Below are 14,576 nucleotides of genomic sequence, written 5' to 3' on the forward strand. Positions count from 1 at the left end.
GAGATAGTGGATGATACAGAGGGGCAGACTGGATGGGCCATTGGCCATTATCTGCTATCATGTTTCTATGTTAACAGTGCTGGAGAAGTTTACCTTTATAGTAAATGCCACCTGGAGAGGACCCCTCCGGCCAACAAGCCACACCCGTTTCACCTTGCTGTGTGCAATTGCTTCTAGGGAATGTGCCGTAATGTCTGTTTTCTTCAGGGTAAAAAAAAAAAAAGGAAGAACAGAACACCGCATTAGCCCGAAAAAAAAAAGGCAACTCGATTCTTTAATTTATAACATAACATAAAAATTGACTTCTATACTGCAATACCGTTAAGTTCTGTACGGTTTATAAAAAAGAGAATTAGTTACATTCACCACAGGAAAATACATAAAAGCGCAAACCAGCTGTCAGGGAAAGAAAATCAGTGCATGAAAACCCGATTGGGTTGAAAACCATTTATCTAGAATCCTGGAGCATTCCAGTACAAGATTTAGGAGAGACACAGAGATACAGACCAACTAAACAGCACTAGGATTCCACCAAGCTGCATGGGATCACTGTGAAACATCTACCGTATTTCTTGCTCCATAAGATCCACTTTTTCCCCCCCAAAAAAGTGGGTGGAAATGTCTGTGCGTCTTATGGAGCGAATATTGCATCACAGACTGCGATTTGCAATGTTCTCCCTAGCGTCTTTTAGCGCCCGGCTAATTTAGGTGAGCACCCAGCTGTCTGCCAGGGAAACTTATATCTTAAATCCTGGTGGTCCAGCGGTGTATTGACAGGAGTGAGCTTTCTGCGCTCCTGCCCCACGCTTAGCCCCTCCCTCGCTGGATGGTTGCCTCAGATCTCACGAGAACTGACGCCAGCCATTCAGGGAGTGGCGCAGGCCCAGGCTGGAGCATGAAAAACTCATTCCTGCCTTGTGCACCGCTGGCCACGAGATCTGAGTCAGCAGGCCAGTGAGGGAGGGGCTCATCGTGGGACAGGAGTGTGGAAAATACTTTCCTGCCGATACACCGCTGGACCACCAGGATCTAAAAAGGGTACCAGGTTGGGGGGGGGGGGGGTAAAAATTGTTAGTTGGCTAGGACGGATCCCTCCTGTCCAGGCCTACCACTAGATCACCAGAGGGGGACAGGGTGCAGAGCCTAGAAAACTAGAAGAGTGCTTGAACCATAAAGTCTCTCCTCATTTGTTAATGACAGTGATGATGGTTCTTAATACCGCTGTTGACTTTACATGGTTGAAATATTATTCTGCTATATTTTATTAAATATATTAGTACACCATTTAGTTCAGAATATTTTTTTCTTGTTTTTCTCCTCTAAACCTAAGTGCATCTTATGGTCAGGTGCATCTTATAGTGCGAAAAATATAGCATTTCATCTTAACATCGTCTTTTCTTTTCACTCACCTTCAGCAGATCAGGCGACGTTAGCAAGATCCGTGCAACATCCAGAGCAACGTTTCCCTGCCCCAGAATCACAGCGGTCTCACTGCTCAGGTCTGGTTCCAGCTGTCTCGAGCCATAAGGAACAACAAAAACAAAAGGAAGAGAAGCCCAACAGTGAAATCGGCCCTGGCACCAGTCTTGCCCATCAGTATCAGTAACCCTCTAATAAATGTACTTTTAAAATTATGCACCTTTTCCAAATCCAAGCTCGAGACAAGTTACAAAGTTATACCTGCTTAAGGCAGCTTATAATCCAAATGTGTACCTGAAGATGAAGTGACTTGTCCAGTGTGGGATTTGAACTCTGGCTTCTCTGCTTCTTAACTTGCTGCTCTAACCATTAGGCCACTCCTCCCACTCTCGATAGTTCCTTTATACCTCATTTGACATGCCATTACACAGAGCCAAATGAGAACTTCAGCCTCACATGAAGCAATGCTTAACTTTGCAACCGTCTCCTCCCTCCAGCATTACAAGGCTTACCTAGGGTTACCAGATTTTCTCTTAAAAAAAAACCCCGAACACCTGGCCATGCCCCACTATGAAGGTATTAGGAGTAACACTAGAGCAGAGTCTGACCATGAAAGACCAGGTAAACTCCTTGATTAGAAAGATCTTTCTCACCCTCTGGAAGCTTCGGTCCATCAGAGCTTACTTCAATGTCTCATCATTTAGAATTCTGGTACAATCCCTCATACTGAGGCAACTCGATTATTGTAACATCGCCTACTTGGCACTCTCCCAGAAAAATATGCGGCGATTGCAACTAGTTCAAAATACAGCAGTTAGACTACTTTGTGGACTGAAGAAGTTTGATCATGCGACACCTTCTTATCAACATTTACACTGGCTACCGAAGGAGGCACGTGTGAAGTTCAAGTTTGGTTGTTTTTGCTTCAAGGTACTTTACAGCTTAACCCCTAAATATATAACAGACCTTTTCTCTTTCACAACCAACAGACATAGGAGAAGTTCACATCCGAACTTTGTTTCTCCATCGGTTAGAGGTTGTAAATTTAAAAGTCATCATCAACATCTTTTCTCACATCAAGCTGCATTATGGGGTAAAGACCTGGAACAACTGCTCGTGCCTACTACTTATAGGGAATTCAGGAAACACCTAAAAACACATCTGTTCCTGAAGTACTTAGGTACCTGACCTATACAATCTTAGTCCTCAACAAATGATCTTTAGAACTGTTATTCACTAACTCTGAACTTTGTTTATTCCACTCAATCTGTAATACCTTTTAATCATTGTAAACCGCATAGAACTTCATGGTCCTGTGGTTATTATTCCACCCCCATTCTTGCCCCCAGCACCACCCCCACACAAATCGCGAGTCTCCTTCTCTGAGCTCGGAGCCATTTCTGGAGGACCTCCACGCATGCTTGATATTGACATGATGACATCACGCACATGCTTGCATGTGTGTGACATCATCATGTTGACATCCGCACATGCACAGAGGCTCTCCAGATGTGGCCCCGAGCTTGGGGCCATCCAAAACCTGGACAAACTGCTGGGTTTTGGAAATCCCTCCAGGCACCTGGACAATCCTTTAAAAAAAAAAAAAACAAAACATGTCTGAGTTTTCCTGGACATCTGGTAACCCCATCCAGCAGACCTCTCCTCTTACTCTCTCCTGATTAGAGCTCAGTTTGACCATTCAAATGGAACATGCGTGGTACAATTCATAATCGAGGAAACAAGTTTAAAGTGCTTACATTTTGGTTCTCGGGCAACCCATTGTACCAGCCCACAAAAGTTCTGGCAGAATGAACTCCAGGAAGGTTCTCCCCAGGGATTCCCAGCACCCGGTTATCTTCAGCACCATAACTCTGCAGAGGAAGAGAAAAAAAAAAAAAGCAAAACCATCCCCTTGAGTATATAGACTCTGCAATATCCTGCACCCCGCCCTGGCCATGCTATAGCACATTACTGGTGCTTTCCAGTTCCTACTGATGAGTGAGAAACTCCATATCTGGAGAGCTTTGAAAGAACTATAGAAAATTAAGTTGCAGAGATGTGTAGCTGCCTTAGGAAATAACCTTCCATGCCTGGGGTTACATTTACATAATATAAAATAAGACAGATGCAAAACATATCTGTTGAGAACCACTGAAGATATGTATCCCAGTATCTACATAAATCAACATAACATAACAAATTCACTTCAGTTCAACGTGGTCAACAACAATCAAGAGACTATACAAGCCCAATGTATCATAATCACATTCAGAAGAATTTGTCAAATAAGTGGGTCTTTACCATTTTTCCAAAGGAAAGATAGCAGTTGGAGTTTGTTATCAGGACAGCAAAGGGTTTATCCCATGATCCAACTTGAAAAGATAAAATTCTATGGAAAAATCTTTTGTATATGCATCCTTTTACCGTAGGAAATATAAATAATCTAAAATGCTGAGAAAAACATTTTCTGTCAGTAAATTTAAAGTGATCAATAACATACCCCTTCCTTTACTAACAAGTAGCGTGTGTTTTAGTGCCGGCAGCGGTGGTAACTGCTGCGATGCCCATAGAATTCCTACGAGCATCGGAGCAATTACCGCCGCTGCCGGCACTAAAACCCACGCTACGCGTCAATAAAGGAGGGGGGGATAATGAGGTATAAGGCCAAACAATGTCTTGTAACAGGTACAACCTAACTTGATTAACATTCTTGCCTCAACTGGGAGCCAATGTGGCTTCCGATAGAATTTAGTCACATGATCAAATTTTTTTCAAGTGGAAAATCAACCCAACAGCCGTGTTCGGGTTGTTTAATCAGAGAGGATAAAAAGACAAAATAAGGATTGATCAAAACAAAATCAAATAGTTAAATTGGACAAAAACAATAAAAAAAGAGTAAAATAAAACAAAAAGGATAAAAGGATGGCAGGAGGTACCACAAAACAGATCAATATGGGATTACAATATGCCAGATTTGAAATGTGGATCCAGCCAGAGCTGGTGTTAGACAGCAAGTGGGGATGTGGGTGGGTATTATTTTATTTACCTTACAATATATATAAATTACTTTAATGTATTTTTAAGTAATGGGTCAAAATTTCTGAAATATGAAGGGAGGGTTTGGGGAGGAGGGTTATTTTATTTATTTATATTTGCCATGCATATTAAAGGATATATATGTTATCAAAAACATAAAAATATGATTATAAATATGATATATTGTACTTAAAATATTCATGAAGGAAAATCAAGTGTATGTTTATAAGGTTATATGTATTTTTCTGATACACTTGCTGTAATATGAAAAATGAATAAAGAAATTATATATATAAGAAGGGAGGGAGGGTATAAATATTTTTGTTCTAGATGACATGGTAAAGATTTTCAAGTGTTATATTGAAATTATAATGGATGTATTTCTGTACACTTGTTGTATGATTTAAAATGAATAAAGAATTAAAAAAAAAAAAAAGACAGCAAGAGTGAACTAGGACCTAAAAGAGAGAGGAAAAGTCTTTTTTATTTATTTTGTTTACATCACAGAGCCGGCGTGGGATTTGATAGGTTGTAACCCTATACTTCTACTAAGACTAAGGGCTCCTTTTACTAAGCTGCACTAGCGGTTTTAGCGCGCGCTGCATTGCCGCGCATGCTAGACGCTAATGCCACCATTGAGCTGGCGTTAGTTTCCGACGCGTAGCGCAGGGTTAGCGTGCGCTAAAAACACTAGTGCACCTTAGTAAAAGGAGCCCTAAGGGGTCCTTTCATTAAGGCGCGCATTTAGCGCGGCTAAATCGGTTAGTGTACCTTAATAAAAGATCCCCTTAAGTATCTTAATAAAAAAATTTGGCCCGCGACTTAGCCTATGTTTTTGATTTCGGCCCCTTATGCGACCGAGTTTGACACCCCTGCTCTACTGAGAAGAGACTGTCTCTTGAATATTTTCGCGGACAGAGCTGTATGCGTCTGGCAGAGCTTTAGAAAGAATAGGCAGCAGTTCCACTCATAAAACACGCTACACACACGGAAAAAGCTTTATAAAATAATCCCCTCCCCCCAGTGTCTTGTCGTCACTCACCAGCACTACAGCGTGATATGCCCGCTGCAGCTCCTCCAGCGTTACATCCTTGCCAACAGTAATGTTTCCGTAGAAGGCGCAGCGGCCAGAGCGTGCTGTCTGAGTGAAACTGTTTATCACATTCTGTTGGAGAAACACACGGAAGACGGTACTGAGAAGCCTATATTAAAACTCGGCTCCATATTGCAGCGGAGTCCTTTTACTGGTTCCTCTCTCAGGCAGAGGAGGATCTGTCCTTGAATGCATCCAACAAACAGCCTTGTAACCTCCTGTCGGTATCTTTCACTTTCCTTTATCTTCTGGCCTGTTTCAAGGGTTTTACATCAATTCTATTTGCTGAGCATTCTGGTCAGACAGTTCAGGGACTCATAAAGGCTATGTTCAAAAAAATAAATAACATGAAATCCAATGATGCAACAAAGAGCACACAGTTTTCTGTGTAGCTTGTCACCAGTAACCAGCTCAATGACTGTATTAATTTATTTTGATTCCCACTGCAATGTTGTACATGCAAATACTTAAATAATACACCCCAAGCAACTTACGGGTAAAATTTTATAAACAAGGTTACATTTAAAAATCAGCATACAAAATGTTGCAACCTTTATCTATTGTTTAAATAAATAACACCCACTTTTACAAAACCGCGATAGTGGATTTTAGCGCAGGCCAGCGCGCTGAATGCTTTGCGCTGCTCCCGACACTCGTAGAGTTCCTATGAGCGTCTGGAGCAGCGCAAAGCATTCAGCACGCCGGCCTGCACTAAAAACCACTATTGTGGTTTTGTAAAAAGGGGGGGGGAGGGTAAAGTGCGCTCAGTGCTCCACCAGCTAGGTCTCATTATAACAGTGTGGAATTTGATTGTTCTATACCAATGGTCTCAAACTTGCGGCCCGCCAGGTACTATTTTGAGGCCCTTGGTATGTTTATCATAATCACAAAAGTAAAATCAAACAGTTTCTTGATCATATATCTCTTTAGCCATAAATTACAATAATATTATTAAGACTTAGACAAAAGGAAAGATTTATAAACTATAAAGAGTTTTACTTCATGCAAAATTGTCATTTCTTTAATAAGACATTATCTATTTTTTTCTGAGGCCCTCCAAGTATCTACAAAGCCAAAATGTGGCCCTGGAGGAAAAGTCCATAGTCTGTTATTGAGACAGACATGGGGGAAGCCACTGCTTGCCTTGGATTGGTAGCATGGAATGTTGCTACTATGTGGGTTTTTACCACGTACTAATGACCTAGATTGGCCACTGGGCAAGATGGACCATTGGTCCGACCCAGTAAGGTTATTCTTATACTCTTATGTTAAGATACATGACAGTAGTTTAGGCCCAAACACTCATTAGTCATAGAACTAGCATAAGAAATCATGCTTAGTTTGCTAAAACGTGTGCATAAATCTGAATATTCTGTAATTCATGTGTTCTGCCCATACTTCACCTATGTGTACACCCACCTACCAACTCCACACCATCACATTTAGACTCCTTTCCATAACACAGAGCTTAGGCAGACATTTGGCATTTACATAAACATATTCATATGCCAGTATTCTAGTCCTTTAGATCAGTGTTCTTCAACCTTTTGACACCTATGGACCGGCGGAAATAAAATAATTATTTTGTGGACCGGCACCGGTCCGCGGACCGGCAGTTGAAGAACACTGGGCTAAGTCATGCCTATCTCCACCCAATCTCCGCCCCAGACCCCGCCCCCATAATAGTACTAATTGTAACACCATTTTTCCATTCATTTTTCATATATATATATGTGTGTGTTGTTAATACGATATATACACACACACACACACACACACACAATATAATCGTGTTAACAACACATAATGGTTAACTACAAAATTAAAATACACAAAGCACACTGTATGCTTTTCAACATTCATTGCTACCAGAAAACAGCTAACCCCATACAAATATGGGACCAAAAACTAAAAGTACTAATATATACAAACAAACCCTAAGATGCAAGACTCTGCAAGCAGTACAACCCCAGAGGAAAAGAAACAAATGCATTTCTTCATGAACAGACAGCAGATTAAATCAATCACTAAATAAAAAAAATAAAACCTTTCCCCCTACTGTTGTGCCTTTCCTTCTGGCCTGCCCCCCCCCCAGTGTTATCTTTGGGCCAGTCCAAGGTGCAATCAATGCGGCGTCTTCGGGCCGGCTCCGAGTGCTGCACTGCACAAAGCGGCTACTCACGTTACCTCATCTGGAAGCCTTCTCTCTGATGTTGCGACGTCAGAGAGAAGGCTTCTGGTTCAGGTACAGGACGCGCGTGGGAGCCTTTTCTCACAGCTTTGTGCACTGCAGCACTCAGGCCCGAAGACGCCGCGTTGATTGCACCATGGACCAGCGGCTGAAGAGCACTGTCTTCTGCCCGATGGACCAGCACCAGTCTACGGACCGGCGGTTGAAGAACACTGTTTTAGATGACTACTTGGTGCATAAAATTACCCCCAAAGTGCACTTACCTTTACCTCTGGATGGTCTGGTGCCACTCCAAAGCGCACGAGGCCAAAGGGTACAGGTAGTTTCTCATAAATGTCCACCTGAACCTGCTTGTGGTGCTAAAGGTCAAAAAATAGAGCAAAGGATTAAGAGAAAGTGATGTGATGTATAAATACTCTGAACATTTCCATTAACTGCGCAATATACAAATTTTCAAACTAGAAAACCAAAATTTGTCAATGAAATCTCACTTGCCCCCTTTTATCCAAAGGTTCACTAAGCTTTTTCGCGCGCTAAATGCTAACAAGTGCATGTTACCCTATGGACGCATTAGCGCACGCGTTGATTTAATGCGCGCTAAATCCGCACTAAAACGCTTAGCGCACCTTTGTAAAAGAAGACCTTAGTGTTCCAGAAAATTCTAAAAGAAACTACTATATGCCCAGATAAAGTGTTTCACAGTGCAACTGGCACAAACAAACTACTACTGTTTATTATTTCTACAGCACTACCAGATGCACGCAGCGCTGGGGGGCTGCTTAAATCTATTAAAACCTATCTCTTTGATAAATTTCTCTGAACCCTCCCCACCCTGCTATACCATTCAATTTACCTGCTGTACCTCCGACATATTTCCGGTTATATCTAACCTCTCTTGGCTCACCAATATAATTTGAAATTTGTTACCAGTGTACTTGACAATACTTTCTGTAACATCGCTGTCGATGTACAGTCTCTTCCTCTGTAAACCGCTCTGAACTGCTTGTGGTATTGCGGTATACAAAAATAAAGTTATTATTATTATTATAGCACTACCAGTTACATGTCTATTACATGACACCTTCCCCCCCATGTTTTACTAAGGTGCGCTATGCTTTTTTAGCGCGCGGTAAATATTAGCTTGCGCTATTCACGTGCTACACGTTAGCGGTTAGCGCACGCGTTGATTTAGTGCGCGCTAAAACGTTTAGCGCACCTTTGTGAAAGAGGGCCTACATGTAGTCTATTGCATGTAAATTACAATCCAATTACGACAGACAAACAGGACGAGAAGGGTGACTCTATACACGCTGCTCAGGAAGGGTAAATAAGGTAGGGGACTAAAGAGCTAATGAGAAATAGATGTGGGTTAGGACTTAAACACAGCATTAAGAAAAGTGGGCTTTCAGCATGGATTTGAATACTGCCAGAGACAGAGCCTGATTTGCCAAGTCAGGAAGTTTGTTCCAGGCATATAGAGCAGCAAAGTAGAAGGCATTAGCCAGTTAAGTGCCCTGAAAATTCCTCAGAAAGGCAATTTAAATCGTCTTGAATATCAGGCCCTTGTTTGTCACCAGTGTTTTTTGTCTTCACTAAATTGTAAGCTCCAGGGCATAGAGACACTTTGTACAGTGCAGCAAACATTCACTAGCACTTTACAAGTGATTGTAATGGAAGCATTCGCCCTTTGGTTTTACAGAACATAAGAATACCCATACTGGCTTGGACCCATGATCCATCTAGCCCAGTATCCTGTTTCCATAGTGGCCAATCCAGGTCAAAATGCCCAGCAGAAACCTAAGAGAAACTGCCGAGAGTTTTGGTTTATGCCTTTTCCAGCATTGTTGAGGGATCAGAGTTTTGAAATCTAAAACACTACAGCTCATTTTTGCCCCAGGAAAGTAGGTAAGTGGTCCACTAGTCCCAAAAGGATGGTAGTCATAGAAGCTTGATTTTATATTTGATTCTCCAATGAAATATCTTTTATCCTCCATTATAATAATAATAATAATAATAATAATAATAATTTTATTTCTTATATACCGCTGTACCGTGAGGTTCTAAGCGGTTTACAGTATAAACAGAAGAAATGCAATAAGTAAGATTAATTAAGATGAAGAGAAAGTACTTAGAGTTCCCTGACTGTCCCAAAGGCTCACATTCTTGCTAAAGTACTTGAGAAAAATAAATTAGTTAGGTTATAAACATAGAGTAGAAGAAGGTAGGAAAACAGTTCATAGGAAAATTAATTTCGAATACATTATACATTATATATTGTTCAAGGCGGAATACAAATTATAGGAATTACCAAAAGAATTGCGTAATATAGATTATCTAGATAAATTACATAACAGTGATTCGTGTACATTACATGGTGTGGTAGAGGATTCAATTTTGAGAATTACATATCAAGGGAATCAAGTGATAACAGAATATTATGTGTGTCTGCTTCTCTGACTACCATCCAGTTCATTTTTGTGTCATTCATAAAATCCTAAATTCCTAGTTGCCCTGTTAGTGGGTATTTTGCACTATCAGTCTGAACTGCTCAGCCAGTTGGAATAAGGCTTTCCTATACATATAAAATAAAGTCAATGTACGAAGAAGGTCTGCATGTCAGGTTACCTTTAAAATGTGCTGTGCAGTATAAAACCCAGCTGGACCACTACCCACGATGCATACCTGAGGCGTGGAGGGTGCCGTCGAGAGCAGCTTTCCTAAACCTGAACCCATAACAAGATGTCTTAAGTAGAATGCACAAGCAAAAGTAAATGTTGCAAAAAGATATGTTAATGTAAACGCTGTCCTATAATTTATAAAGATTTTGAGATTTAAATTTGAAAAAAAAAAAGTGCAACAGAAACAGTGATCAGAATGTTTTCATTACTTGATCACCATTATTCAGTATAGAAAGGGGAAAAACAATCCCTTCTTTTTCCTTAAGCCCCATCTCTCTCCAACACAGATGCTCCTTCATCCTTTTCCCCCAACCTGTCACCTCTATTCCCTCTTCCCTGCTGGGATGTGTCTTCACCTTTCCCCCGGTTCCTTCTTTCCCAGCACCTCTCCCCCTTCCCTTGTTATTAGAGCACAAAATGAAGGCTTCACCTCCAGCCCCCGACTCTCCTTACCCAGGAGCACTGCAGGCTGCCGCCGGGCCGCGAGACTTCGAAAGGTGCGCCACGAGGAAACACCCCAGGTCCACCGACACGCGCCCATCCTGCACGCGCACAAGACCCGGGAGGCGACAGGCGCGAGCGATTCGGCCAATAAACTACGCCCCTTTGGCACCCATGGGCGGAGGCCCGGCCCAGCTCCACCCAACCCAAATACCAAAGCCGCTACAGAAGGCGTGTCCAAGGGCTACAAGACTCCGCCCCTCGCCTAATGGCTACTCAGGTTACCTTATTAGAATATTTAACAAACCGAGAGCCGGAGATTGGTAGAACCCGAGGCGCTCCTGTGAAAGTGACTCCGCCCCGCTTTACCGCCCAGCCAGTCATAGAGTAGGCAACTTTCAGTCGCGGGGTTATGACGTTTATCAGCGGCTCTCTCTGCTTCCGGTACTCTATGATGCGCAGAGTCGAGCGGTCTTAGAAGGGCGCGGTCGTTGGCTAAATATAACCTTAAAACGAGGCGGACCAGACGGTTGCTCTAGTTTTATACTTGTAGGAGAATGCTTAGTTAGTGGGTACTTTAGCCTTTTATAAGGCTGAGTTCAGTTGTAAGGCAATTGGATCAGTGATCTTCTTCCTCGGACAATAAGCATGTTAGTTAATGAGTGGGAAGTGGAGGTGAAAGGGGGGTTTGTAGGCGCATCACTTGCTGGGGTCTGGATTACGAGAAGTTTCAGTAGGGAGGATCTAACAAGAAATGAATTTTTTTTTTTTTATTATTATTTACTTGGTGGCCTTCGCTATATGAAATCCAGAGCCAAGGTCCTATAGTCTGATCAGGGTTGTAAATACTGCTGTGCAATAAGTTGACAGATGGTTCCATGGTGTAATGGTTAGCACTCTGGACTTTGAATCCAGCGATCCGAGTTCAAATCTCGGTGGAACCTAGATAAATGTTTTTTGGGTTTTTTTTGCCAAACAGAAAAGGGTCGTGAATATATGGAACCACATCCCTAGAGAAGGTTAAATAAAATAAAAAGCTGAATTTTAGAAAGCATGGGACAGACAGGGTCTTGTGTTGTAAAGAAGTAATGTAAAGTTAGAGATTGTGTATGAGATTGCATAAAGCAGTGCAGTTCAACTCTCTCCTGAAGACACACCTTGTTAGTCAAATTAGCAGGATCATGGGAATGAGCAAAGCCAAAGAACAAGAAGAGGCAGATATCCACAAAAGGTACAGTATTTGCATCCCACATTGAGCTATGGTATATGCAGGTAGGGTCTAGTTTAATTCATTGTGGCGTTTCAGCATGGTAAACTGGCTGCGATGAATACAATTCAGCATTTGAGGGAGTGATGCCCCCCACATGCTTCCAAGATTAGACCTCCAAGCAGCCCCAGAGCAGCAGGTGGAGGTGGCTGGCGGGGAGCCCAGGCCCTGAGGGGAGAAGCTTCCATCGGAGCTGTTGAATCACAGGTGACGGTGGCTGGCGGGGAGCCCTGGTACTGGGAAGGGGGCTGGGGTGTATCTGCGATGGTGACTGTTGGGGAGCCTGGGACCTGGGGGAAGAAGCTGCCGCAGGAGGTTTCAGCTGCTCGTCGCATGGCTGGGTGTCTCTGTCCCCATAATGGGACGATTCATTACTGCTGTTTCATCACAGCCGCTCTGAAATGGCCTGTGATGAATCCCATTCAGTGCAGGTAACAACAGCTTTATTGATGATGACAGACACCTGCACAGCAAAAATAGCACAATAGGCCTCAAGAATTGATGTGAAGCAACAGAGTTTATTTAAAGACACTACACAGGCTTTTTTCACAGTTTCTTCACTGTAGACTTGTTGGATTTTGGTTTTTGTCTGATATTTCTTTTCTTCATCCAACATGGCAGTAGGCATACTACTGCTGTCTCACCAGCCAATTGGGACGCATGTTTTTGAAAATAAATCCATGGCACAAAAGACACCTGCAACATAAGGCATCTGACTTGCACCTACAGAGGCATCGAGGCATGCCCACTGATGCCCGGTGAATTTGGGCATCCATGAGCATTCCTATGCATCTTCTTAGGCACGAGACAGATTTAATTCGCTAAAGGACGCCAATGCGTGATTGACAGGCGATTAGCATCCTTTTAGAGAATCGGGCCCTTAGTGCCTTTAATGATCCTGAAAACTTGACTGGCAAAGTGTATCTCCAGGAGATGGTTGAACAGCACGGCTTTATTCAGTCTCATAATTATGGCACAATCTGATTTTTTTCTTTACCTTTTCACAACAAAGTACCATCTCTGCTTGCAAATTTAGCTACTGTTTTTCTACTTGACATAAGAACATAAGAATTGCCGCTGCTGGATCAGACCACTGGTCCATCATGCCCAGCAGTCCACTCATGCGGCAGCCCTCTGGTCAAAGACCAGCACCCTAACTGAGACTAGTCCTAACAGCGTATGTCCTTGTTCATTATGAACTTGTCTAACTTTGTCTTGAATCCCTGGAGGGTGTTTTCCTCTATGACAGACTCCGGAAGAGCGTTCCAGTTTTCTACCACTCTCTGGGTGAAGAAGAACTTCCTTATGTTCGTACGGAATCTATCCCCTTTCAATTTTAGAGAGTGCCCTCTCGTTCTTCCTACCTTGGAGAAGGTGAACAACCTGTCCTTATCTACTAAGTCTATTCCCTTCAGTACCTTGAATGTTTCAATCATGTCCTCTCTCAATCTCCTCTATTCAAGGGAGAAAAGGCCCAATTTCTCTAATCTTTCACTGTACGGCATCTCCTCCAGCCCCTTAATCATCTTAGTCGCTCTTCTCTGGACCCTTTCAAGTAGTACCGTGTCCTTTTTCATGTACGGCGTCGGTAAATATAAACGCAAAAAAAATATGTTCAGTTTGTCAGCGATTGCTTTGTCCTCCTTTAGCACTCCCTTGTCCTCCTTTTCTGTTTTGCAAAAACCTTTGTCTAGGTTCCACTGAGATTTGAACTCAGATTGCTGGATTCAGAGTCCAGAGTGCTAACCATTACACCATGGAACCACCTGTAGTAGGTTGTTGTACTGAACTATTTACATACCTGGCAAGAGTAGTTTTTTTGAAGGGGGCATGTCAGAGGCTTAGAGTTAGGTCTACAAAATGGGTGGCAGCAAGTGTACCTGCGGTAACTTCCAAAAATAGCTTCATGTTAATGGCAACATTAGTGCATGGTCATTAATATATATATATAAAAAAATAGAAATTAGAAAACTGATAATTGTTAAATCATTTATTTATATATTTATCAGTTTTAGTCATTTTTATCCAGGTTTATAAATATTTGTTTCATAAATATTACTGTTTGTATAGTTAAGTATATAGTTATGTCCTTAGGTATTACATTTGATGAAGATAGTTTTCGAAACATGGCCATGTCAGGTATTTAATACCATCAATAAACCTGGTACACTATTTTTGGATTCTCTTTCTGTTTAGAACGTAACCCGTAGTGGATCTCCTCTTTTTGTTGTTCTTTTGCTTTTATTCATTTTCATGATCCTGAAAACTTGACTGGGGAGGTGTGTCTCCAGGAGACGCCTGAACAGCACTGCTTTATGCAATCTCATAATTACAGCACAACCTGATTTTCTCTTCACCTTTTCACAACAAAGGACCCTCTCTGTCTGCAAATTTAGCTGCTGTTTACCTGCATCACTTCCTCTAGGAATGTGGTCCTGTGCATCCACAAAC

At 42.1% G+C, this 14,576-nt stretch overlaps 1 protein-coding gene and 2 non-coding genes across 5 annotated transcripts in view; 1 reads left to right on the forward strand and 2 right to left on the reverse strand.

Annotated features, from left to right (window-relative positions):
* FDXR (ferredoxin reductase) overlaps nt 1-11,079 on the reverse strand; it is a 28,056-nt gene extending 16,977 nt beyond the window's left edge. Inside the window, exons 1-7 of one of the 3 annotated variants that reach the window (XM_033961704.1) lie at nt 10,871-11,079; nt 10,365-10,462; nt 8,003-8,098; nt 5,498-5,620; nt 3,177-3,290; nt 1,410-1,511; nt 94-201 (exon numbers count right to left, since the gene is read on the reverse strand). In XM_033961704.1, the coding sequence (XP_033817595.1) occupies nt 94-201; nt 1,410-1,511; nt 3,177-3,290; nt 5,498-5,620; nt 8,003-8,098; nt 10,365-10,462; nt 10,871-10,958 (729 nt within the window). In that variant the 5' untranslated portion in view covers nt 10,959-11,079. Of the gene's footprint in view, nt 1-93; nt 202-1,409; nt 1,512-3,176; nt 3,291-5,497; nt 5,621-8,002; nt 8,099-10,364; nt 10,463-10,847 lie in introns of all 3 variants that reach the window. The other 2 variants (XM_033961705.1, XM_033961706.1) reach the window with 2 other exon arrangements.
* Nucleotides 11,080-11,730: 651 nt separating this feature from the next.
* Nucleotides 11,731-11,802, forward strand: TRNAQ-UUG. The gene has a single exon. It is a non-coding gene; the product is annotated as a tRNA-Gln (tRNA).
* A 2,015-nt stretch (nt 11,803-13,817) lies between these two features.
* TRNAQ-CUG lies at nt 13,818-13,889 on the reverse strand. The gene has a single exon. It is a non-coding gene; the product is annotated as a tRNA-Gln (tRNA).
* Between the last annotated feature and the right edge of the window lie 687 nt (nt 13,890-14,576).

Source organism: Geotrypetes seraphini, chromosome 10 (genome assembly GCF_902459505.1).
Source record: "Geotrypetes seraphini chromosome 10, aGeoSer1.1, whole genome shotgun sequence".
Taxonomy (NCBI): Eukaryota; Metazoa; Chordata; class Amphibia; order Gymnophiona; family Dermophiidae; genus Geotrypetes; species Geotrypetes seraphini.